Here is a 25,073-nt window from a genome sequence, read left to right on the forward strand (position 1 = left end):
GCTGTAAGCCTGGGGGCTGCAGAGGACAAATGGATGTGCTCCAACCTCCTGGCACTCAAACTCACCAGTCTTTTCCTGTCTCCTTCCTTCAGGGAAGAAGACCATGTTAGGTTCAGCCTGATATCCCCCTGGAATTCCTTATGCACCCATCTCTTTGGAATATTACGTTAGAGTTCTGTAAGAAGGTACCTGGACTAGGTCTGTATTTCTCAAACTGGGGTGCTTTGGAGTTCCCTAGGTTTAAATGTTTGGGCTGGTTTTCATTTTTCTCTCCTTCTTCCTGGTCTACATATCCACACACTCTCGTCTCTCTGCTCTTTCTAAGCTCATTCTTTTCTTCAATGTGGCTTATTGACTTCCTGTGACTATATTATTTCTCTAAAGGCTAATTGAGGATTCTGATGGCTGGTTAATATTGATCAGCTTCCACTTGAGACTTGAGCCCATCTGCAGCCCTGCCCTCTCTCCCCAATCCCTTTCCATCCTGGATATCAGACTTGGCAGTGGGAGACTAGGAGGGGGTTTTCATGATACCACCTTTGTGTTAAAGTGGTGGGCACAGCAGCACTGAGTTTGACATCAGACTTCCGCTCTGCCACTTATAAATGACTTGTCTCTGTTTTCCTACCTGTAAAAGGGGCTGATAAAGATGCTGACCTTGAAAATTGTTGTGAGAATTAAATAACTCAAGGACCAACTATTGTCAGGCACAGTGTGGAACTGCAATGGAACCTGCACAGATTATTGTACAGGTGATCTGCTTTATGGTGCCTGTTCAGTGGGTAACTGACGGTTGTGCAGTGTATGAGGTTTGGGAATCACATTGTCTGGCCCATACTAAATGCTTATTAAACTTGACCTATGTGCATTAAATATTAGCTCTGTGAATTTACCTTATGTTTTAAATATATCTTAGTCTAGGGATGTGCTTATCAATGGGCTTTTATTTATCAGTGTATTTTTGTATCGGTTTCCTTACATACACTGTGCCAAAAAAAAAAATGCCCAGAAGTGAAGAATTCTCTTTCTGCTTAAGTTCTAAATTCCAGCTAGCATCAGGGTTCAAGACAGGAGTTACAAGGAATGGAAAACTTTTGCATCTTGTTTTGTAGCACAGAGTTTCCTTGGCCTTATCGAGAAGCACTGTGGACATTTTCAGAGAGAGACAATGAGTCACTATGGAGCTAGCATCAGAATTTTTATTTCATCCTATCATCAGGCAATGAATAGTTGCGGCAGAATCATTCACTGTCAGAATTTAGGTTCAGCACCAATAGATCTGCCCAGAAAGACTGGGTCGTGGCATGACGTAGGAGAAAAAGCTCTGCTGTTAGAGTCACAAGACACAAATTCCTTGTGCTGCCTCTTATGCATTGCGTTGCTTTGAAAAGAGGCACTTTACAATTATTAGCCTCAGTTTTTTTCATCTGTAACTTGGGAATAATAACATCCTCTCTGACCATGGCATGTGATTGACGAGTGTCAGTATGTGTCCTTTATGCATTGTAAGAGATTAAGCAAATGGAATCTATTACCTTTATTATAAAACCATTACTTTCTGTAGAGATTTCTGTTACCTGCTGGGTTTCAGAAATGGCTTGCAGCTAGTCTAGGTGTACTTGGAACTGGTCGGTTCCTGGGGGAAAATGAAGACTCAGCCTTAGAAACCCAGAATGTAATGAACAGAAGGCAAGCTTTATCCCAGAACAGAGGTTTGCAAACTTCAGCCTGCATCAGAATCACCTGGAAGGCTGAGCACGGTCCCCAGAGTTTCTGATGCTATGGGTCTGGGTGGGGCCTGAGAATTGGCATGTCCCACACATTCCCAGATGCTGCTGAGACTGTCGGTCTGGGCACCAGTCTTTGAGAACCACTGTACGAGGGCAAGCAGGGAGGCTTCCTTGTGGAACAGAAGCAGGCAGGGTGAAAATCCAGGTGGGTAAGGAGGCTTGGGAGAAAAACTGGAAAAGAGACAGAAAATGGGGAAGATGTGTGCAGAAAGGGCAGAACAAAGAGAAAAGTCACACTCCATCACAAATGCAAGTAGGGGAAGTTGCTAGGTGATGGATGAGGGAGAGAGGTGAGTTTCTTCTGTAAGAAAAACCAGGTGAGAGGCAGGAGCACAGGGTTGGAAATATGCATGTTTGGGGAGGCAGAGGAGGTGGAAATTTCTCATTAAGAAGTGGGGAGCCGTGTGGTTGGCACTGGTGGGGGGTGGGAGTGGAAATGGGCTGGGGGAGAGGTGTCTCTGTAGAGTAAGGGGACAGATGAGATGTGGCAGAGAGGGGTAATTTCAGGGCTGTGTGGTTTGGCTTGGTAGTGCAGCACAATAGAAATTGGGAGAAAGGGGGTGGAATTTAGATGTGTGACCTGCCCCATAGCTTTCTTGCTCTCTGCATTTATCACATCACATCACACCCAGCAAGACAGCCCCCCTCCTCCTGGCTCATTAGGAGATTTGATTCGGCTTGGCTCCTGCTGTCAGCAGCTGTCTGGGGCAAGATCTTTATGCTCCCTGCTCCCTGTGCAGCACCGAGCCTTCAACCAGCAGCAGAGCTCATTAGAAGAGGGTCCTCTGGACACTTGATTTTCAGCTCTTTGGTGGCCCGAAAGAGTTAATACCTACTCTTCGCTGGGTGCAGAGAGGCGGCTGTGGGCTATGGGGACTTCTTCCTGAGCTGCAGCCAGAGGAGCTGCAGGTTAGTGAGGCTGAGGAGGAAGGTGCGGGGAACGTGCCAGGTCAGCTCTGCTCAGGGGCACCTCCTGCATCCTGCCAATGAGGATGGGCGTGCAGACCGTGCCCGGGAGCCGAGCCGCCGCCTGCTGGGTGTAGGCTGCTTCAGTATTTACTGGATGTGACAAGCAGAGAGAAGAGCTTTCAGCGGGGCCGCTTGCTGCCTGGCTCAAGTGGTGGGAGGTGTGTTGTGCACGCATGCCTGTGTATGTATGTGTGCGCGAGCCTGTGTCCATGCAAACATGCCCTTCTCCTGCCAAGGACTTCACTGCTAAAAGCAAGCTCTACTCTTTCCTCAGAGCTCCTTAACCCACAGCCTCTCTCACCATCCAGTTGGTAAAGACCTGCAGGCCATGAGGACTGGTCAACGACAGTGAGTATTGCTTTTGCTTTTCTCTTTCCTCCCTGGGGTGTCTGTGTGCACCGATTGCATTATCCATATTTAATTAACCTGCCTCTTCATGCATATTGATTGCTTTCTCCCAGTTGAGTCTCTTAGTTTCTCTCCCCTTCTTTATAAATCTTTGCTTTTAACCTGTTTTTTTCCTTGAGTATCCTTTTTTCCATTATGTCCCATCCTGTCTGCCCCTGAGTCACCTGTGAGGTGGTGTCCACTTACCAGAGCATACTCCCCATGGGTGCAGTCACATCTTTGAACTTCCTGGGCTCTGGGCAACCCCTTGATTCCACCCTCCATCCCCCAAAAGTCTAGGACCAATTGGGATAAGAGCCCCAAGCTGTTGAAATGGTCAGGGTAGCTGGGTTGGAGTATATTCCTAGTTCTCATTTAATGGAATTCAAGGTTGAGCTCATCAAAGGATCAGTGGGGGTGGGGGGCGGGGCTGAGGGGCAATTTGGGCAGAGCTGGATTTGGAAGACAGAGAGACAGGTGTCTGAACAGCATGGGCAAACCAGTGTGGGCTGGCAGTGAGGATGGGAAGGACAACCAGGCAGGAACAGAGGTTGAGTGGTCTCCTGCCCTAAATGACCTTGCCTGTCATATGTGGGTAGTAGTCTCTGGTTGCGCTCAGCTCCAGGATAATGGAGGCCACCGACAGGGGCTTCCCCCACTCCTGGGGGAGAATCCCATAAGCAAGGTGCCCCAGGAATGATTTGTAGGGGCCCTTACCATTGTAAAGGGCTTTGATTTCCTGACTTCTGGGCAAGCAGGTGTAAGCCCAGTTTGGACAATAATTGGGGGAAGTATTCCTAGTGTCGGGGAACACAATCTATGGGGATGAGTCTTTGCATCAAACCTAATTTTTTTCCTCTTTTAGTTCTAGCAAAGCATTCTTTTTAAATTTGTTAATTATAGTATTATTAGGGGAGTAATTTAAAAAAAGTATTTGTGAAATGTTCAGGGTGATACCAAAATAATTTAAATGGTGTAGCTCACATAGGAGCCTTATCTATCTAAATTAGGTTTCTTTGAAAATGGATTCTATGTTTGGTGTCAGAGTTCCCCAGGGGAACCCTTTATGGATAGGCTGCTCTCTTCACGTGTTCCTTCCTATCAGTTCTCTTCTGTGGGAACAAAGGGCCTGAAGTATTGAGAATGGGACCCTCAGGAGAGAGACTATAAGTCAATCAGCCTTCCACCTCAGTATCCTCTCCTCCCCGCCCCCTGTCCTCCCTCCTCGGGTCAAGAGTAGGCCAGTCCTCAGGCTGAGGAAGGTCACGCAACCTCCATATGGGCCTGAAAGAGTGACTTGCATATTCATTTCTTCAGGCTGCGCCTGTCATCCCTGTAAAGGAGCAAGCAGGGTCCCTGAGAGGGCTCCCTTGGAGTTGCTCCAACCTCCCTCCTGCTCCCATCTCCCAAGCCTTAACACACTCCCACCTGGGACAGGTGCCCTTGGAGGGGAGCAAGAACCAGAGCAGCAGCCAACCACGTTATTCTGGAGCAAGGGCTGCCCCGCTCCCCCTCCCTTCCTGGCTGGTCACTTGGGCCCCACTCTAGTAAGAGAAAGAGAACAGTAATTTTTGGCTTGTCAGGCCCGTGTCTCCCTGGAGGCACGTGTCCCACTTTCTGTTGATGGCCAGTGGTTGGGGAAATAGGAACTTCCTACCAGTGGTCAACAGAGCAAAGCCACCCAACCATTTGTTCTTGTCCATCCTTGGTTGGTCACCCCTGCTAAGGACAAGTAGGCATTTGTGGGAGCTGGGGTGTGGGGAGGTGCTCCATTAGTGGATAGTCCTCGGAAGGAAATGTGTAGTCAGATGAGAGAGGGTGACCCCTCTTACAGCAGATTCTTTGATTTTAGGTGAGAGGACGTGAAAGGGTAAATCCCTGAGCCCCGCAGTCTTATTTGCTGCCCCGGCGTCCCAGCAAACCAGCCCAAGGGTTAACCGTAAGCGGATGCCTGTATGGCTGCCTTACTGATGCCACGCAGGTAATGGATCCATGACCTTTCTTGTCCCTGTTCCTCTCCTCTTTTCTCCACCTTCCCACCTCCCCTGCTGTGCGAGCCTGGCCCAAGCCGTAAGCCCCTGGGTGGTCCACTTGCCTCTGTCCCCCAGGCCTCTGTGTGGACTGAGCTGCTCTTGCCTGTGTGCTTCTTGCAAAGCTGGGGTTTTGCAAGCAGAACTTGCCTTAGCTCCACTCTCCCGCTGACTGTTAGGACCTCTTTCTTGGCTGTGACTGGTGGGGTGGAACAAGGGACTGTGCATGAGCTTGTATGGAACCATTTAAGACCTCTGTAATTTCCTGGGGTGGAAGACGGGGGAAAGTTTAACTTTTTATTTTTTAATATTTTTTATTTATTTATTAGTACTGGGGATTGAACCCAGGGATGATCTACCACTGAGCTACATCCCCAGCCCTTTTTATTTTTTTCTTTTGAGACAGGGTTTGTCTAAATTGCTCAGGGCCTTGCTAAGTTATTAAGACTGGCCTTGAACTTGGGATCCTCCTGCCTCAGTCTCTTGAGTCTCTGGAATTACAGGCCTGTGCCACCATGACCTATTTTTCTTCTTCTTCTTTTTAAAGTAACTTAAAATTTTACCTTTGTTTCTCCCATTATTTGAGCTCTAACTAACTTATTAGAAGATTATAACTTGGGTCTCAGCTAGGAAAGTGGAAAATAAAAATCATTTTGCCCCAAAGAATATTTTTAAATTTTTCTTTAGTTATAGACGGACCCCATACCTTTATTTTATTTATTCATTTTTATATTATTTGTTTATTTTTATGCGGTGCTGAGGATTGAACCCAGTGCCTCACACATGCTAGGCAAGCACTCTGCCACTGAGTTATAGCCCCAGCCCTATTTTATGTATTTTTATGTAGTGCTGAGGATCGAACCCAGTGCCTCACGAGTATTAGGTGAGCTCTCTACCACTGAACCACAACCCCAGCCCCGAAAGAATATTTTGTTGAAGACTTTTTCCAGTGGTTTGGGAGAGTCACGGTTGTCTTGGTAACAAGTAGCCCCCCTCACACTGGCCCATGCTAAGCCTTCTTAAATGGCTTGTGTGGATTTGCCACTTTTTGAGAGTCCGTTAATTGCCCTTTGGGGGCAGTACCTGATTGTTTTATGACTAATGATCCCCAGGCCATTGGGACGAACTGCCTGGCTGGAAGTCGAGTTTGGTCTTGGTACAGCAGGAGTGGGACCTTTAACTTGAATTCACAGAACTGGATGACTCCAGGGCCACTTCAATCAGCTGCTTGCATGGCTGTTGTTGGGCACCCTGGGGTTTGTAAGAGTGAGTGGACACAGGAGATGTTTGCTGTCTCAGGAGAGGCGATGTCTCTTGCGGATGTTTTGAAATGCCAGTAGATGACTCTGGTGTGGTCTGGCGGAGATCAGAGATGGGAACAGGGATGTGCAGGCCATTTTTCTGCAGGACAGAAGATATTTCTGGAAACTTGGATGTTCCAGCCCTAAGAGGCTCTTTGGAGATGTACTGTAGCATACAAATGTGGTCCATCCCTGCCAAATATAATGCCAACTCAGTGGAAGACATTTGTAGGATGAGATTTCTGTGAACAAAGAGAATTACAGGGTCAGGGATGGAAATCCATTTGAGCCAAAGGAAGTGATTGAATTGGATGATGTTTAAGGCCTCTGCCTAGTCCCAGGATTGGGAAAAGGAGGGAAAGAAAGTCTGGCCAAAGGTCTTGCTTACAATGGGGAAAACGGCCATTTCTGTTGGTAATTTGGACCATTTCCATGGTAATTGGTTACCCATGTGCACGTGGCAGTTCCTTTTATAAGTCAATCTGAAGCCCTGATCTGATCATACCACACCCCATCTACTTACCTTTGCCCTCAACAGGAGGAGTTACCATGGATAAAGGTCAGGGGTTAGCAAACTTATTTTGTCAAGGGCTAGAGAGCAAATATTTTTCAGTTATTTGGGTTAACTACCTAACTTCACCCTTGTCGTTGAAACCAGCTTTATATAATATGTAAACAAACAGCGTTGTTGTGCTCCAATAAAACTTTATGTACATAAACAGGCACCTTGGAGGGCTTTGGTTTGCCAACCCCTGGTTAAAAGGTAAATAAGGGTTAATGTTGAGAGTCAGAGAGGGTGGGAATATTTCTCATTGGATCCTGTCACCTTGTGGGTCCTTCGGAAAATAAAAAGTATGAGAAATTAAACAAAAGTGTTAAAAATTTAAATGTGCCCATTGACATAAGCCAAAGTATGAATAGGAATACAGGAGTTTAGTTAAGCAAGTGTAAGAACTAATGAAGGAGATCTTGGTTCTTAATTGTGGATTGTGTCAACTGCCCTGCCGCTCCCCTGTAGACATCAATCCCTGAGGTCCATAGCCCTTCATTCCTATATATCCTATGGGTGGGATGAGTGGAGAGAACCCGAGAGGGAACCGACCAGCCTCCAAGCCCTAGGCTTTGCGCTCTGACTCTCTGATGTGCACTCTGCCTTCTGCAAGCCCTCCTTCCCTGGTGGTGTGGAACTACTTCTGGGGTTTTGCAATTAGAAGCTGCTACTGTTGCTGCTACTTTGCCCTCCTGGCAGGAAAGCAAAATGTGGATTGTTATTTTGTCACCACTGTATTTCCTTTCCCTACAGAGAATCCTAATTTAGAAATTCTTCCAAGCTAATGACCTTCATTGACTTACTATCAACTTGCCCTGTCAGCTTTAAAAAGCATTAAGCCTCTAGAGTAGGGTAGGGTACCTATTAGCAGTCACATTAAGGAGGGAGGAGAGCCCTAGACTCTAGGTGCTCTCTTCTGGTTCTTCAGGGGTCCCCTGGGGGTAGGGGGACAGTGCTGGCTCCTGCAGCCGCAGTTCCAGGGGCCCTTTGGAGCTGACAACGATGATCGTGACAGTCCCGTCCTTCTGCCCCCGTGCTTGTTGCAGGAACAAAGGCATGAGGACTCGACTGGGCTGCCTGTCTCACAAGTCAGACTCATGTAGTGATTTCACAGCTATTCTTCCCGACAAACCCAACCGTGCTCTCAAGTGAGTAGTATGGCGGCCTAGCGCTCCTGGGGTGCCCACTGCGGGGTGCCCACCATGGGGTTATATAACCCATTCTTTTCTGGTTGCTGACCAGATAAGCCACAGGACAATAAATTCCTGCCTCTTGGCAGCTGCTTTAATATCCCTGAGCATGAGTGAAAGGAATGTATGGCTTAGTGATGTTGGAATAGGAACCCTCCTTTTCCTCCAAAGAAAACCATACCCCACATCACTCACAAAGCTGTGGGTGGCGAAGGATACTTCTTGGTTCTACTTAGTTGTCAATCTGAGCTCTCGATTTGGAAATAAACACTCAAACCTACTCTAAAAATATGCTTAGATTCAGATGATCTGGATTCCCTGCCTATTCTGTGCAGGCACTGTATTAAGTGATGTCACAGGTGTCGCCTCATTTAACCCTCACACAGCTCAGAAATGGGCATGATTTATCTCCATTTCAGCGGGGAAGATATCAAGGTGACAGTCAGAGATGGAGTCACGAGCTGAGCCTAACTTTTCTGACTCTAAGACCAGTTTCTTTCCACCGTTACTTTGATGTCTTTAAACCAGTTACTTCACTTCATTGTTTAGACTGAAAGTCGATATACAGAATTTCCCAAATTCCCACCTTGAAGTTTTTTCCAACCATCACTTAGGAGTGCACAAATTTATAGCCACTGAATTGCAGGATTCAGGTCTGGTCTTCATTTGTCCCCTCTTGTGCCTATTTATCCCCTTGGGCAAATATCAGTGGTGTTTGAGGGATAGGAGGTCATTTCAGAAATATTCAAGAGTGGTGTCTCTTCTTTCCTAGGAGGTTATCCACAGAAGAAGCTACAAGGTGGGCAGATTCCTTTGATGTGCTTCTTTCTCATAAATGTAAGTAGAATTCAGGTGGCCTCACGTTTCAGCGAGTCATTCATTTAATAAAAGTTTGCACCAGATGCCTCTGGGGCTCCAGGTACTGTGTGAGGTGTTCCAGACCTGTGTGGGTCCCCTGCTCACAGAGCCTCCTAAAGGAGCATAAAGATAAGAAAATGGATAATTTACGTGTAGAGAGATGAAGGTCTTCTGTTTTCTGGGTTCAAAGTATGGTCCTGCCATATTCCATGTTACAGCAGTTGAGTTGCAGGAATCCAGGTATGTGGGCTGGGGGTATAGCTCAGTTGGTAGAGTGCCTGCCTCACATGCACAAGGCCATGGGTTCAATCCCCAGCACCACACACACACACAAAAAAAAAAAAAAAAAAATCCAGATATGGTCTTCATTTGTCCCCTGTTATGCCTAGGTGTTCCCCTGAGCAAATCTTAGTGGTGTTTGAGGGAGAGGAGGTCATTTCAGAAATATTCAATCAGCAATTTTATTCAATCAGCAATTTTAACAAAAGAGAGTTTAGTTTAGGGGATTGGAGTGATGGGCTCCATGGTCTGAGAGACTCTATGTTCCATCTGGATCTTGTTTATAAAATTAAATGGCCTCTCTGCAGGTCATTGAAGAATCTTGGGCTCGGTATTTACTCAAGACAGAATTTGGACTTCTCGTTCTATTTTGAGGGATGACTGCCTCAGCTGCATCGAGTCCCCAGTTTCTGACTAGAACACAGCCTCTGCTATCCCTCTTCCTCTCCCATTTCTTCTTTCCTTGTCTGAGGTATCTTTTATTTGCTGCAAAAACAGAGAGAGTTGTCCTGTTGTGGTGTGGTGATGGAGTTTGCTATCAGTCCAACTTTCCAGCTCTTTCTCTGTTTTCTTTCTGAGCAAGTCCAAGGAGTCATTAAATACCAGGAAGTTGTTCAGCAGGGCTGGAGAAGAAAAAAAGGGGTGCTGTAAGCTTTGGAAGGTCTCAGGCAGGCATTCGGTGTTCCCCGTAAGTGTGTCATGTCAGTGACTGGTTTGGAGCAGGGGTGTTTGGCTGTTGACTCCACCTAACTGGGGAACATGGTTTGTACAATTAAGTTAAAGGTGCTGGGTGGGAGTCAGACCTGTCCCCAATTCCAAGTCAGCTTGATATAGGTGGGTGGTCTTGATGGAGTCCCTTGGTCTTCAGAAGATGTCTCTAGGAGTGATTTTTTCTTTCCACTTAAAGAGTTTCCTCTGACTCTGCCCTTGATGCTTAATAAACTACTTTTGAATTGATTTTAAAATAAAATGCATAATCTAAGAATAAGCACATATTGTAACAAGTAATTTCGTGAGACAAATAGTCATTTTAGTATTCCATGGGTTGTACTTAGACAGGAAAATAAAGCAGCATAGATACAGCATACATACCATATGGCTAAACCCCACACAGCAAGCTTACGCCATGAATTTAGCGAGGTAACGGCATATGTATGATAACATTTAGGATTCGACAGTAATGCCTTTCTTTCTTTTTTTTTTAAATGAGGCTATTCTGAAGATTTTTCTGGAGTTGAATTTGCCAAAACAAGTGTCACTACCAATTTATGCTGCCTTTTCTGGCTGGTTTTGATTCAAGGTCATCCTGAAGTTGGATTTCTATTTCCGCCTCGCAATGGATTCACTTAGATCAGGTCCCTGAGGCTGTTTCCTCATTCTAAAATGGGGTTAGAAATACCTGCTTGCTACCTGTCACCTGCATATGAGAAACTTCATAAGTGAACAGACGCCTTTAGAGGATTCTGGGCTCTCTGTTCAAAGATGTGTATAAGGATAAGGTGGTATTTTAAAAAATGATTTTTTAAAACTTATCAAATGTAAAATAAATTATGCCTTGAGCATAAGGTTGCAAATTTTTGTAGTCAATGATTAATATTAAGCCCTTAGAGACAAGTTTACGGAGGTGAAATTAAGTGTTGGAAGCTTGGGGTGCATTTGTATTGTGGCAGTGGCAATACCTGGAGATTTAAGAGGTTTAATTTTATTTGCTCAATTCAATGTCTCTTAATCTGAAGATACTTGTTTCTGCGTCTGTCAGAGATGCTTTTGTTTTCCAGGAATGCAAGGACACTTTTCCGAGATGGGATTTGGCTAAGGAGTCTCAAGCTGACACCAATTTGCTTCTTTGTCAAATAAGGACAGAAATGGGCTTTTTGAGCTTTGAAGTTCTATGATCTTTCTTGGAATCTGATTTTCTGTTTTTATCTCTGTTAGTTTGGAGTAAAAAGCCAGTGGAATGAATGTCCTTGAGAAGAAAGGAGTCCTTGTTAAGAATCACTGGTAGAATCTCAAGCTTTTAGAACTTGAACTTGAATGTTTACCCCTCCGTGGGGCTACAGAGGAGTTCAAGGCCAGCTTACTTTGAAGGGTGTTGACAACTTTCTAAAAGTCTAATGAATTTGGGTTGAAGTTGTGACTCCATCAGGATTGATTAGCTTTTCCAAAGGGATTGTACATGTGCTAGTTCCTGAGGAGGGACAGCTTTGATGAGATGTGTTTCAGAGCTTTCAATTAAGACATAAAACATCCTAAGAAGTAGAAAGTAGAGTCCCCGAATGACTGAGCTCTAGAAAACATACATTAGTCTGGAACCCACTCCCTGGCAATTCTCCACACATGGGCGGCTGTCCTCCCTAAAATTTTTATTCCATGAAAAATCTGGATAATTATAGAACACCTTTGTTATCCCTCCTCTGCCTAGATGTTTTGGACACTCATTTATTTTCTAAAGGAGGTGCTTAGTATTCATTATGTACAAAATCTATACTATGCAGCTGGGATAGGGCACAAAAATGAACAGGACCCCGTTCATGCCTGGTGGAGAATGTAGCTGTCAGAGGAGACAGGCAGGCATACGAATAATACAAGAAAAAAAATAGAGTGTGTGACCACATTGTAGGTGGCCTCGAGATTTCAAATGGAATCCTGACATTCATCGACCCTCTTAAATTCTGTCCTGTCCATATTAGAAGTGTTGGACCACAAGGACTGCTTTTAGTTTAGAGCATGGTTTCCAGTTCACTGGAGAACAGGTATTTGAACAATTAAATGAATAGCACTGACTGAGAGTCAAATCTATGTTCCTGATTTTGACCCAGCTCTGCTACTGGATAATTGGGTGCCCTTCATGGAGTACTATTTAGCCTCTTGAAAAATCTGTTACCTCGTGTTTACAGCTGGATCTAGTTCTACCCCCTCGTCCTGGGGTGTTCTGTAGCAAATGTGGGGGCTGGACAGTACCCAATCACCTACAGCAGGTGGTTTGACTCAGCGCTGCCTGCAGGCTTATGTAAAACTGCCTCAAAGCTGAAATGGCTCCAGCTACCAGAAGGGGGACCGAGGTGCCCCTGTTCCAGGCTTCTGCCCTCCTTGGCACAGTCCCTCCTTGGCAGAGCAGTTCATGGGCTCAAATCTCAGGCAAAAGGAAAGCAACTTTGCTATTTCTTAAGGTTTAGAATTAAAAAAAAAAATCTGGAAGGCAAATATTTGGAGTAGTTTTATTTCCAATCATATTTGTTTACAAATGCAATACAAAGAGGAAAGGCACCCAAGGAGGCCTGGGAGGTAACCACTAGCTAAGTGCTCATTTTTTTCTTTGTAACTGAACTTGAAATTGCTGATGGCTTCATTAACTAGGAAGGGTTTCTAATGTGTGTTAATTTGGCATCTTTTCCCACTAACAATCAGACTTGGTGTCTGTGAGTTGTGCACGTATTTGCCCCAAGGGGTATGTGTGTGTGTGTGTACAAGTGTGTATCTGTGCACACATATGAGCCCCCAGAGGTCTTTCTGCTTCGCAGCTCATACCCAGGAGAATGAAGCTTCCTCATTTGGGTGAGATCTTTACTGACAGGTTGCTAGAGGACAGGAACAAAATAATTTGTCTTCTGTTTTCATTCTTGATGCAGTTCAGGCATATGCTGTGATTTGTCCAGCTTCTCGAGGGACACGCTGTGTCGGAATAAATTCTCCCCTTCTTTCTCCATTCTTTTTTGTCTCCCTCTTCCATTTCTCATTCCTTTTTTTTTTTTGTACAAATAATTGGACTCATTCTAGTTTTAAGGTACAGTGGTAGGCTGCATTTCTTACCCTTTTCTTTCACCTGACCCCACACCCGGATGACCTACTGCCTCACTCTGGGCATTTGTTTGGAAGTTGGGCCTTGCTTCATCGTTTGCACAGAACATGGAGGGTCCATGCTGACCTGTCCCCATCTGGCCCAAGGCACACTAAGTGCAATAGGACAATGTTTTGCATTTGCAGAGTGATCATTTATCTTTGAGAAAATGAGACCAATAAAGAAGCTTTGAGTTTCTAAAAATTAGCTCCCTTTGAGATAATGATTGAGATAAAAAAATATATATATATAATGACTTGAAGTGGTCACACAGTCACCAAGCAGAGAACCCCAATCAAATAAACAAAGACCAAGTTATTGGCTCATTAAATTTCTTAAATTATTCATTTAAATGCCCTTTAAGTCTAGAACACACAGTTTCCATTCACTGCCCCACCATAACCCTCTCTAAGCCAGAAGATTCTGGAATCGTGTTATTCAAAGTGAGATCCAAGGAAGGTGGCACCAGCCCCTGTCCAGAGCTTATGAGAAATGAGCATTTTGGATCCTGTTTCAGGATCCCCAGAATCAGAACCCCTGGGGTGTTTTTTCTACCAGCCCCTTAGGAACATCTGTGCACACTGGGGTACAGCAAGGGCTGTTCTCCAACACACTCAGGAAAACATGAGTCTGGAGCTTGCTGTTGGAGCAGGTGGCCCTGGCTTTCCAAGAAACACACAAAATACTGTATCTTGTATTGCTGCTTTCTGCAGCTCTCAGGCTGTGTGGGCCTCTAACCATCCAGCATGTGGCACGGATTCCATGTAGGTAGGGAGGACAGCCAACAGGACATCAACAAAGATGGCCTGTGTGTTTTCTGGAGAAACTGAGGCGGAGGGCGTGGAACAGATAACGTCTTTGCTTCCTTGCCACCATCTCCACGTTGTTGGGTATTTACTGGCACCCAGGAATGTTGCCCATCTAGCCTTTGTGGAAGGAGTGCCTGGGCTGTCCCAGGCCACTTACCAGGCTTGGTGGAAAGGTCTGGATGGAAGCCACTGGACAAACTCCCTTACCCATTCTGTCTGACCAGCTGAGTGGCAAATGAGTTCACATCTGCAAACCTCACTCTTCTCGTCTGTAAGAGGGGGACGGGAGGACTTGCCTAGTGTAGTCAAGAGCGTTCATTGTGACAGCTGTTGTGAAATGCTAAATGTGACGGCTTGCACACAGAGGAGCTCAATGAAAAGTAGCTGTTTTTATTATTTTTGTTAGAACATGACATTAAAAACATGCATTTTATGGATCCTCTATGCCCAAGATTGTACCAGCCTCCTAATCCCCTGGGCAGCTTGAGGCAGTGGATTGGGGATATTATCACTAGCGGGGCTTATTCAGGTTCTGTATCACCCACCCCATGGGCCCCTGAGCCTTTGGAATCCCCTCCTCATTCCTCCCTCTTTCTCCCATGAAAGCAAGGAAATTCTCCTAGGGATGTATTTTTTAAAAGCCCAGCAAGTGAATTTGATATGTTCCCTCTTTGAGAATCTCTGCAGTATTCCCCCATCAAACCAATTTGAGAAAAATCCTGGATACTTAATTTTTGAAATCCTTTAGGCTATGGACGGGTGCACATGAGGTTTTATGTTACTTCTTTATTAAACGAGTCATTTGTGAATGCTATGCTTTCACCCAATTAGGGGTATGTCTATTTTTTCCCCCATTGATAGAAAATTCCTTGTCAATTTCTTGCTGTAGTTGTAGATACCGTCTCTACCTTTTCTTGATGGCTTAGCTCAACTTCTGCTTGTGGATTAAGATAGAACATTGGAAGTGGGGTTGGAAGGCCCAGGATCTCCTTCCTCCTCTGCTCTCACATCCTAGGAGTAAGGCGCATGCAGCCTTAGAGCATCCCTGTTTCTCTGTGTCCAACATAGAACATGATCAAGTCTTTCCTAGCACAAAGATTCTCACAGTTTTCTAGTCCTACTATGGTTAAAAATATGTCATCTTGCTATATAAATACACACTAACAAAGTACAGATCATTGAAGAAAATTACTCATAAGACTGAAGTATAATTAGCATACCTATTACTTGCCAATAAATAACTGGCTGTAGTTGTTATCTCTCTACCTAAATCTTGCTTAGCTCCAGTTATTTATTAAAAACCTTCATTTCATAAATAGCACAAAATAAACATTCTGCTCCCGATTGTATTTTCATCACAAATTTCAAATCAGTGACATGGTTCCCAACCAAGGGCAATTTGATTTCACCACTAGTGTATATGTCTTGTATTTTATAAATGTATTTTCTTTCAAAGTTTTATCCTCTGTCTGACCTTGGAACCTATTCACTGGGCTATTTTCTCTGATTGATCAGGAATACAAGAGGACTTTGATCTTCGGGGGAGAACTTTAATAAGCCTAGAGCTTAATTTTTTTTTTTTTCCGCCCTGAGATCTTGTATTTTTCCAAGTCTGGGAAGGGAGCTAGGCTCCAGCCCACCCCTGAAGCCAGCTAACCGGGGCTGCTGGACCTTGAACTGTTACCTAAGCCACCCTGCCTGCTGCACCAGCTGCACTGCTCATTCATAGTGACCCAGTTTCTTTCCTTATGTAAGCACTCTGCATCAAAGAACTAGAGGGAGAGAGCCAGCCGCCGCAGCATGTGCAGCTCCGGTATGTTCTTGGAGTTTCTGTGGATGCTCAAGAGAATGGCGATATTCTGTCCACTCTTCCAGGACTCCTGGGCAAGCCTCTCTCTTCCTGCTACTGGACAGGCACCGATATAAAAATTTTGTGACCTTCCTAAAGTCTTGATTCCTTAGAGGGTCACCCAAAGAAAACCCAAATGAAATGAAATGCAGTGACTGAAAGACAGATTTCCCCCCACCCCCATTTCTTTCCCATTGTTCGAAGTGGCTCATCACCTACTGACCCCTTTAAATCACCAGACTGTATTTGGTATTGGGTGTGTTATGTTCTGCACTAGGCAAAACCAAAACACCACTGAAGCAACCGTCGCTAGCACGGATGGAGCGCTCTGTTCCACATTCTGCGGATTGTTGACATGTGTGAGCTCCTTGTATGACATAGCGCTCCCGAGAAGGTGCTGTTTCACCTGCGTTTCACAGAAGAGGGAACCCAGGCACAGAGAGGTCAAGCTTCTTGCTCAAGCTCACATTTAGCTGGTGTGCGTCAGAGCCAGGACACCATTCCAGGCAGAATGGCTTCTGGGGTCTGAGAAAAGTTGCTCTTTTCCGGTTCCCTGGGTCCAGTGTGCAGGGGGCATGGGCCCTGGCAGAGGAAGCGCAGTGAATGGTATTCACTGTGGCTACCAGCGTGGCCACCTTGAGTGATGCGGGAGGACACTGATGAGCTCAGAGATAAGCCAGCAGTTTATGGAGAAGTTGAAGTCAAGGAGAGGGTCCTGGTGGGGAAGAGGGGAAAGATGAAACGCAGTGGGGGGATGGCACAGGACAGAAGCCAAGGGAAAGGTGCTGGGGAGTTAGCAGGAGGAGAGAGCACAATGCTTTCAGGGAGGAGCGGGGCAGTGGATGGAGGGGAGAAGTGACAAGGACGAGAGGAGCAAATCCCACCCGCTCTGGTCCTGTGCAATTTGTTTGCTAGGTTGCCTAAGCAGGAGGGGTGTGCATGTGGGGGGCAAGTGGTCTGTCCTGGAAGCCTGCTGCCGCCATCTGCTCCAGGCAGGAGGAGGGCTCTGAAGCAGTGGACGCCTCCTGTCCCTTCTCACTTCCACTGCTCCAGGCTACAGCTTATCTTTGCACAGTGACCTTCCACGGTGTGCCTTCCTCAGTGCTGGTCCTGGGAATGTGAAAAGGTAGGAGGAGGCCAGGGTTGAGAGGGGGTAGGAGGAAAAAGTGTGGAGCAGAGGGCTGAGGGCAGGTGCAGTCTGCTGGGCCTTTGTGACCTCTGTCTATGGTGGCGTCTTGACGGCAATCTGTTCTCTGCTGTTTCTCAAGATCCAGCCCTCCCCCTGCCCCAGGAAGGGCTTTCTAGAGCTGGGCCATTCTCTTCTCCTTCCTCATCCCTCAGCTCTGCCCTTGAAATTCCTGGCAAATTCCAAGTGCCATATTATGCTTGGGTTCCCCTCCTGTTCCCTCTGACCCATCCTGGAAATGCTGGCCTCCAGTTGGAAATGCTGAAAGAGCATCCTGCAGTCCCTTGTCATAGGCGGAAAGACGCCTGTCTGCTCTGGGCAGCGCCACAGCCCCTCAGGAAGATGCTTTGGTCTTTCTAAGTGTAAGAGTGGAGCTAGGGCTGGTGGTCAGCATTGTGGGGGAGAAGAGAGGGCAGGCAGGTTCCAGGTTCTCGGTGGCACCTCATGGCCTCAGTTCTCACCACAGTGAAGGTGATGGCAGGTGTCCTCCTGCTGGAGAATCTCCAGGACTGTAGGCCAAATGCACATGGGTAGGGCTGCAGCATACATGTGTCCAGTGTGGTTGCCTAACCAGGGTTACTGTCCTTCCTTCCTTTGGGACAGCCATGTACTAACTATCAGAGGAGGGGCAGGTAGTGTGGCTTCTGAAGTCACACAGATGTGCACAATCCACTTCCCTCCTTTTTCTGGCCAAGTGACCATACACAATTCAACATTCCACATTCCACTTTCCTTTTTGTAAAACAAACTTCTCGAAGAGCTCACATTCACTGACAGCCTATAATGAATACTAGGCACTTTTGCATGGATGGCCTCGTTTGATCCTGACAGCAATCCAGGGCAGCAAGTCCTGAGATTGTTCCCATTTTACAGATGAGAAGACCTGGGCTTTAAAATGTTAAGGTACTTTTCCAAGGTCACACAGGCTCTGTGCACCGACAGAGGCAGCTCTTGGGCCCCACCATCGTGCAGATCTGGACACTGGACCACTGACACACATGCAAATGCTGGCCTTGTAATTTGGTATCCTTGCCACTTGCTGTGGGACCTCAGGCAGCTCACTTCACTTCTCTAAGCTTTATTTTTCTCTCCTTTCAAATGGTGAAACATCAGGACCTCTGCTATGGATTTGCCACGAGGAGCAAGTGCCGTAGGGAGCATAAAACATTTGGTGTGGTGCCCAAAGGAATTACTCATAAAGTGCTCACTGTGATTGTTTTAAGCCTCTCTGATTTTTTAAACTCCTGATATCTATCTTTCCTTTTTTCCCCTCAACTTCCAGTTCCTAAATCTTGGCTGTTTTCAAGGTTCAAGTTTCATTTAGAGAGGGTGGTCCTTTCTCTGAGAGGTAGATAACACTCTCAAATCAAAAGTTCTTCCTCCCTCTTGGTGCATGGTAACCCTCCCTTTTAGCATCTGGGATTATTCAATTAATTATTTTATTATTTTATTGTACTTTTTCAATTAATCATTTTAAATTATTACTAAATATCTCTTACATTAGACTAGCCTGAAAGTTCTGTGAGGGGTGGCATTATATGATTTGTTCATGTCAGACACACAGCTCCAAAACCTAGCACGTGGATGTAGTCCAAATGGCAACCTCACCCCAAATTTATAAAGAGCAGGATTGTCCAGCTCCATGAATCTCAGATACATTCCTTTGTATTTTATATTCTGTCTTCATCTCCCATTCTCTTTTTCTTCACATGTCATTAAGAAGGACAAGTTCCTCTGCTTCTTGGTCCCTTTTCTGTAAAACTTGCCTTCTTTCCAAATAACCATTCTTCTCCTCTCCGCTCTCTCCCTCCTTGCTCCCCCTCTCTGCTGGCAAACACATCTGGAAAGAGTTTGCTTTGGAGTGACGTGGAACCGGCTGGAAATCTTGGTTCTCCTCTTACCAATGGAGTAGTTGAGCAATTGAATCAACTTCTCTAAACTTTTGTTTCTTCCTGTGGAAAATGGGGGTGATGGTATCTATGGAACAGCATTGTGAAAATAAACAGAGCTAGGGTTTTGTAAAATCCCAAGCTACCAATGATATATAGTAAATCAATAAAGCCCCTACCCCAAACCCTAAATAAATAAGAAGAAAGACTCTGCCTCCCCTAACTCCTCCCTCCTTCCCCAGCCAACAGCAGACAACTCCTTCAATTCCCCACCTAATTCTAGAAACTTCTCTGCATTCACACATGGCTTTTCCTCTTTCTCACCCTCATAATTCTGCTTTCAGACCTATTTCTTCTGCCTTCTTAGAGGCAGCATTTTTTTTTAAATTAACCTTTCTTTCCTTTAACCTCAATTCATCTTGCTCAAGAAAGCCTTTTCTGATCTGATCAACCTTTAAACAGACCTAAAGCTAACTTAATAAAAAAAACCAATAAGCAGCACGAGTCTTTTCCTGATGGCTCCCCCTCAGCTGTGCTGGTTCATCTCTCTTCTTCCTTCTCAGCTCTTGCAAGAGACATCTGAATGGACGGTTTCCACTTCCTCCCTCTCAGTCACACTATCCTTACCACAGTATGACCAGGTCCCCGGCCCGCCGTGACTCGCATGGCTTAGCGCTCTGGGTAGCCCTAGACCCAGGGGCCACTCCTCGTCCTGGTAGTGATCTTTCCCTGGCCATCTGCAGGGCTCGTTCATGGGCCTCTTGGCGTAAGCCCATTCTAAAAATAAGCCCAATCATTTTTAGCCATTTGATTATTATCAAACACTGGTATTTCTAAACTCTAATTACTCAAATGAACTTTCCTAATGCTAGCCTTTATGCATGTGGTTCCCTCTTCCTGAGATTCTCTTCTCTATCTTCCCTTCCTTCTTTCTCTTAGCTTCCTTCTTAACTTCCTGTCTGAGCTTAAAAGTTTGCTCCTTCTGTTGATCTTCCTTCCTGCTTCAGCGCTGGCCCAGGTGCCCTTCCTAGGCCCTTTCTTAGCCCTAGGTACTTTCCCTATTGTATAACTTATCACACTTTGTCATGTTGCCACAATTATGTTTTGTTGGCTCAGACTGCCCTTTGATGGCAAGCGTATATAGGACACCCTGCTGCTGTGTCTGCTTTTAGCACTTAGCAGAAGGCCAGTTCATCTGAGGGTGAATGAATAAATAAATCCACGAGAATGGCATCATTACCACATGGAATCCGGGTTAGTATACCTTAAGGTTTTTTTTTTGTTGTTGTTTTGTTATGTTTTGGTACCAGAGATTGAACCCAGGGGAGCTTAACCACTGAGCCACATCCCCAGCCACTTTATTTTTTATTTTAACAGAGTCTTGCTAAGTTGCTTAGGGCCTTGATAAGTTGCTGAGCCTGGCTTTGAACTTGGAGTCCTCCTGCCTCAGACTCCCAAGCCGCTGAGGTTACAGGCATGGTGTTTACCTTAAATTTAATGCTGCATGTTATTGGTTGTGTGAAATCAGGCCAGCTGCTTCTCTCAGCATCAACTTCCTCCTCTGTAAAATGTGAAGAAGGACGGTAACTCTCTTTCGGGGGGCACTTTGCAGGTATTATTTCTTTTAATCCACACAAGGCCCACCAAAGCTGAAACCTGGTTTAGAAGAGAGTCTGTTTGAACCTTGTCTCGCCTAGGACCGGACAGAGCTTCCTTAGCAGGGATGTCCTTACCAATACCATGGAGGAAGGCAGCAAGGGAATTTCCCTTCCTTATCTTTAACTACAGTCAACTTGCTCAAAAACACCTGTTTTTGTTTGGTGAAAAACAAAATAAAAACCAACACAAATTCTCCCAGTCAGGGATCAAAAACAATAGACTCGTGAGTCCCTTTCCAGTTCCTCTTCTAGGTGAACACATAGGCTCAGAGGCCCTTCTGACTCCCCTTTCCTTCCTAGTCTCTGACCTCAGTGGGAACTGTGTAGAGACAGATACAAGGCCCATGAGCTCCCTCAGAGGTGGATTCTGAGCAAGCTGGCCTCACAGAATCGAGGTAGAGGGAGTGATCAGGAAAGACTGGTCAGTGGGTACTCAGCTACAGCTGGATAGGAGCAAGAATTTCTGGGGTGTTATTGCATGCATGATAGCATGACTACACAGGACAGTAAAGTATACTGTACATTTTAAAAAGTTAAAAGAAAGAATTTTGAAAGTTTTTACTGTCAAGAAATGATAAATGTTTCAGGAGTTTAACCTGATTTAAACATTACACAATCTATCCATGCATGAAACATTACATTACCCTACTAATATGTATGATTTTTATATTTTTATGTACCAATTAAAAATAAGTTTACTTAACAAAAAACAAGCCTGGAAAGAAAAGATAGAGGCAGGTGGACAGACCTCTGGCCTGGGGGCCCCAGGTCTTCTCAGGTCCTCTGTGGTCACTGCTCAGAGTCCTTCCTTGCTGAACCAGAGGGCACTGGATGTCCTTGGAAGGCTGGTCCAGGCAGCGGAAACCTTCTGGAAGGCATGCTTGCTCTCAGGCCCAAGTTTACTCTGCCACCTCTGGAAACTTCTGAATCTCCACCATGGGAAATTTGGAGAGGCCCCAGTGTGGGAGGTGTATCAAAGAAAGCATCCATGAGAGATTTAATGGGAAGTAATTTTATGATTTGTTCTCTAATATATCCAAAGACCTTGGTCAGTGCTTTTCACATTAGTAACTTAAAAACTACACTTGAATTGAATGCATGATTCTCAGGCCATCTCTGCCTAAATGTTGCCATGTTACTGTTCTGTGGTTGCTGGGATTCCCAATGTATCATGGATTCCTACTCCCTTCTAGAGTTTTGACCTGGTGGGAGGGGCCCTGAGTAGACTTCTCATTTTAGCCTAAACCATGATTTTACTTCCATCCTGCTGCTGGGATGTAACCCTACACTATACCCTACTGTCCCCTCTCCCCATGACTCAGAGTCTGGCGACCATGTGCTCTGGGTGTCATCTGTGATGGTCTTGGTTTATGCAGATTGTCCCCACGTCATTAACACGACGTCCTTCACTTGCAGAGCTGTCCAGGTGTGGATGGTAGATTAACCAGCCACCCTACTTTTCTTAAACACGTTAAATCCAGAGCTCCAAACTCAAATCTCTTTGCGATTTAAAGCTTGGCTTTTGGGAGCCCCATGAAAACCCTCGTCTTTCTCAATCAAGTCCCTGGTTCTTGTGATGCCAAGTCTTGGCTTTTATGACTGTTCCAATGTGGACGTTAGAACGTCTGTTTTGAAAGACAAAAACATACAATGATTTTTTTTATTAGGAGAAATAAAAATGTATCCAAAAAATCAAAAAACAAACATTTAAATATATCAACTGCCTGATACCGACAACCTATTCAATGATCCTAGCCAACACCCTGACCTGGTGCATATCCGTGGACATCAGATGTCCAAGTCGTCATCATCATCATCATCTAGAATTAAGAATTGTGAACAGTTGGTCCTCCTAGTGAACTTCAGAAAAGAAATAAAAGTACACCAGAGTCACTGTTAACCACCGTGGCACTTCTTTATTTTGGGTTGTATCTGCTCCTCTTCTGAGGACAGTATATGGAAAGCTGTAGCTGTTCCTGGATTAGAGGAGAGCCTTAAGGGTTAAAATAATTCATGATAAAAATATTTAAAATAAAAACATTTAACTGAAAGCACAGGGTGTAAATGAATGTCATTTTCCTTCTGGACTTGATGTGGTGACCCTGATCACCTTGTGCCGATGGAAAGCTCTGCTTGGCAATGTGGATGACTCTGATTAATAAGAATGAAAGGGGATGATCATTGCTAAATTATTTGGTAGGAAAATTATAATCTACCTCAATTAAAACATAATTTGATAGGCAAATCTTAAGTAAAGAATATATGGAATAAAACATCAAAAAAACAGGACCTCAAAGGTTTTCTAAAAGAGGCTGGGGATGGGGTCCAGGCGGCAGGATGGCATTACCAACTGAATTTTGGTAGGGGTTTACTCAGATATTTTTCTGGTCACTGACTGGCTCTGAGACACACATGTTCGCCTCTAGTTGGTCTTGCCGCAGATCGTGTGTTTTCTCAGGGTATTGACTTGGATTAGAGTAGAGTATGGAATGCCTATGTTACCTTGGCCTAATTAGCAACCAGCAGCCCCAGGGACCACCGACCCTGCATTAGGGAATGGGTCATAAACCCTGAGGGCTGATTAGATGCGGCCAGGCCTCCCCATGTTTATGATTATGGCGTTTTGAACATTCCTCCCTGGTATGGCTCTGACCCTTGGACGAGAAGCACAGTTTGCTCTCAGGGTTCCTGCGTGTCTAAGAGAAAGCAGTCGTCAAGGGGGCATCAGTGAGCTTGGACCCTGAGGGGCACCCCCACATACTTATTACCTCTCTATCTATCTTCTCTAGTTCTTGGACTTAGGTTTGTCCTATCTCTTTTCTCTCCATCTCCCCCCCTTCCTTAGATGGGGTGGCCGCCTTCCGCGCCTTCCTGAAGACGGAGTTCAGCGAGGAGAACCTGGAGTTCTGGCTGGCCTGCGAGGAGTTCAAGAAGACCAGGTCAACCGCCAAGCTGGTCTCCAAGGCCCACAGGATCTTTGAGGAGTTTGTGGATGTGCAGGCTCCACGGGAGGTGTGTTGGCCAGGGCACCCATCTTGTCAGACCTCTGTCCATGGCTCCCGGCCCACATCTCTCTCCTCAGAGAGGGTTTGATGAGGACTTTCTTCTACTGAACTGAGCCTCATAGTACTCTGGTGACTCTCAATGAAAAGGGATTATTTTTAGGAGCAGAAGCTGTCTCTGATACATATGCTATCAGGAACTGGGTTGCTGCAGGGATTTTGCAAGAGTAGGTGCCACTGAGTCCATGTTTGTTTGTTATCCTACTACAAGACGGCAGAGTTTAATGGAATAAGATCTGCTTTGGGATTTGATTCCAATCTCAGCTCCACCACTAATTAGCTGTATGATCTTGGTCAATTTACTCTAATCTCTCTGAGTCTCATTTTCCTCAGTGTAAAAGGGAATAATATCACCTGTCTTTCAAGATTACTCTGTTATCGATAAGGTACCTATTCAATATTTGCCACTGCTCATTAATGAACATTTAGAGTTATTTATATATATATATTTTAAATATTTATTTTTTAGTTGTAGTTGGACATAGTACCTTTATTTTATTCATATATTTTTAAGTGGTGCTGAGGATCGAACCTAGGGTCTCGCACGTATGAGGCAAGCACTCTGCTGCTGAGCCACAATCCCAGCCCTTATATATATTTTTTTATAATTATGGATAATGAGGTGAATTTCTGTGAAATGCCATTCTGAGTTATCCTGCAGAATTTCACTTGGGAGAGTTTTAACTGAATAAAATACTTGTTATGAGTGCAGGAGTGCTGCATATCTGGAGCTCTTCAATTATGTATTGACTGGGGAGTGCATGAGGTTTTCACCAGGTGAATAGGGTGCTAGAGGATCCTTATAATGCTGATTGGAATAGAGCCGTACATTCTGACCAGGCTCTTTCTCTACAGAGCACTAGTTACGGAAGTACAGTGGGGAAAGCTTACTTCAGGGACCCTGCATTAACACTTGGCTTGAATCTAACCCTTCCCTGAAATCAAGATGTTTGAATTAGGAGTAAATTGATTTGGGGTTTTAAAATTTGACTCTGTTCTTTCTTCTTGAGGCAAGCTTTGCAAGCTTTGCTCTCTTTTCTTCAGTGTCCTTATTTACAAATTGAAACTAAGAATATCTGGTCTTCAGATGGCACAGGATTCCTGCTGTGATCCTCAGAGATGAGATCCATGATGGCAGCTTAAAAAGCCTATATCACCTTAAAGATATAAGATGCCGTCATTAGTGATAATCACATGGCTTGGCCCTTGGGGGTTTGTGAACTTGCTCTCTGTTTGTGTCTCTAGGTAAACATCGACTTCCAGACTCGAGAAGCCACAAGGAAGAACATGCAAGAGCCGTCCCTGACTTGCTTTGACCAGGCCCAGGGAAAAGTACACAGCCTCATGGAGAAAGACTCTTACCCTAGGTTCCTGAGGTCCAAAATGTACTTAGATCTGCTGTCCCAAAGCCAGAGGAGGCTCAGTTAG

General features: G+C 45.2%; 1 protein-coding gene across 2 annotated transcripts; it reads left to right on the plus strand.

Annotated features, from left to right (window-relative positions):
* Positions 1-3,087: 3,087 nt before the first annotated feature.
* Rgs8 (regulator of G protein signaling 8) lies at positions 3,088-25,073 on the plus strand. 2 transcript variants are annotated; one of them, XM_026392885.2, is made up of 5 exons: positions 3,088-3,107; positions 8,074-8,175; positions 8,990-9,054; positions 23,429-23,595; positions 24,891-25,073. In XM_026392885.2, the coding sequence occupies exons 1-5, from the start codon at positions 3,088-3,090 to the stop codon at positions 25,071-25,073; spliced, it is 537 nt and encodes a 178-aa protein (XP_026248670.1). The 2 variants fall into 2 exon arrangements, with proteins under 2 accessions (XP_026248670.1, XP_077658907.1); XM_077802781.1 differs by lacking the exon at positions 3,088-3,107 and adding an exon at positions 5,102-5,127.

The sequence above is a fragment of the Urocitellus parryii genome, chromosome 9 (genome assembly GCF_045843805.1).
Source record: "Urocitellus parryii isolate mUroPar1 chromosome 9, mUroPar1.hap1, whole genome shotgun sequence".
In the NCBI taxonomy this organism is placed as follows: Eukaryota; Metazoa; Chordata; class Mammalia; order Rodentia; family Sciuridae; genus Urocitellus; species Urocitellus parryii.

What these genes read in the sequence shown, in the direction of transcription:
- Rgs8 (XM_077802781.1), top strand. Translation starts at nt 5,102, where the DNA reads ATGGCTGCCTTACTGATGCCACGCAG. An exon ending in GCCTTACTGATGCCACGCAG is followed by an intron (nt 5,128 to 8,073) that starts GTAATGGATCCA and finishes TGCTTGTTGCAG; the next exon opens with GAACAAAGGCATGAGGACTC. An exon ending in AAACCCAACCGTGCTCTCAA is followed by an intron (nt 8,176 to 8,989) that starts GTGAGTAGTATG and finishes CTTCTTTCCTAG; the next exon opens with GAGGTTATCCACAGAAGAAG.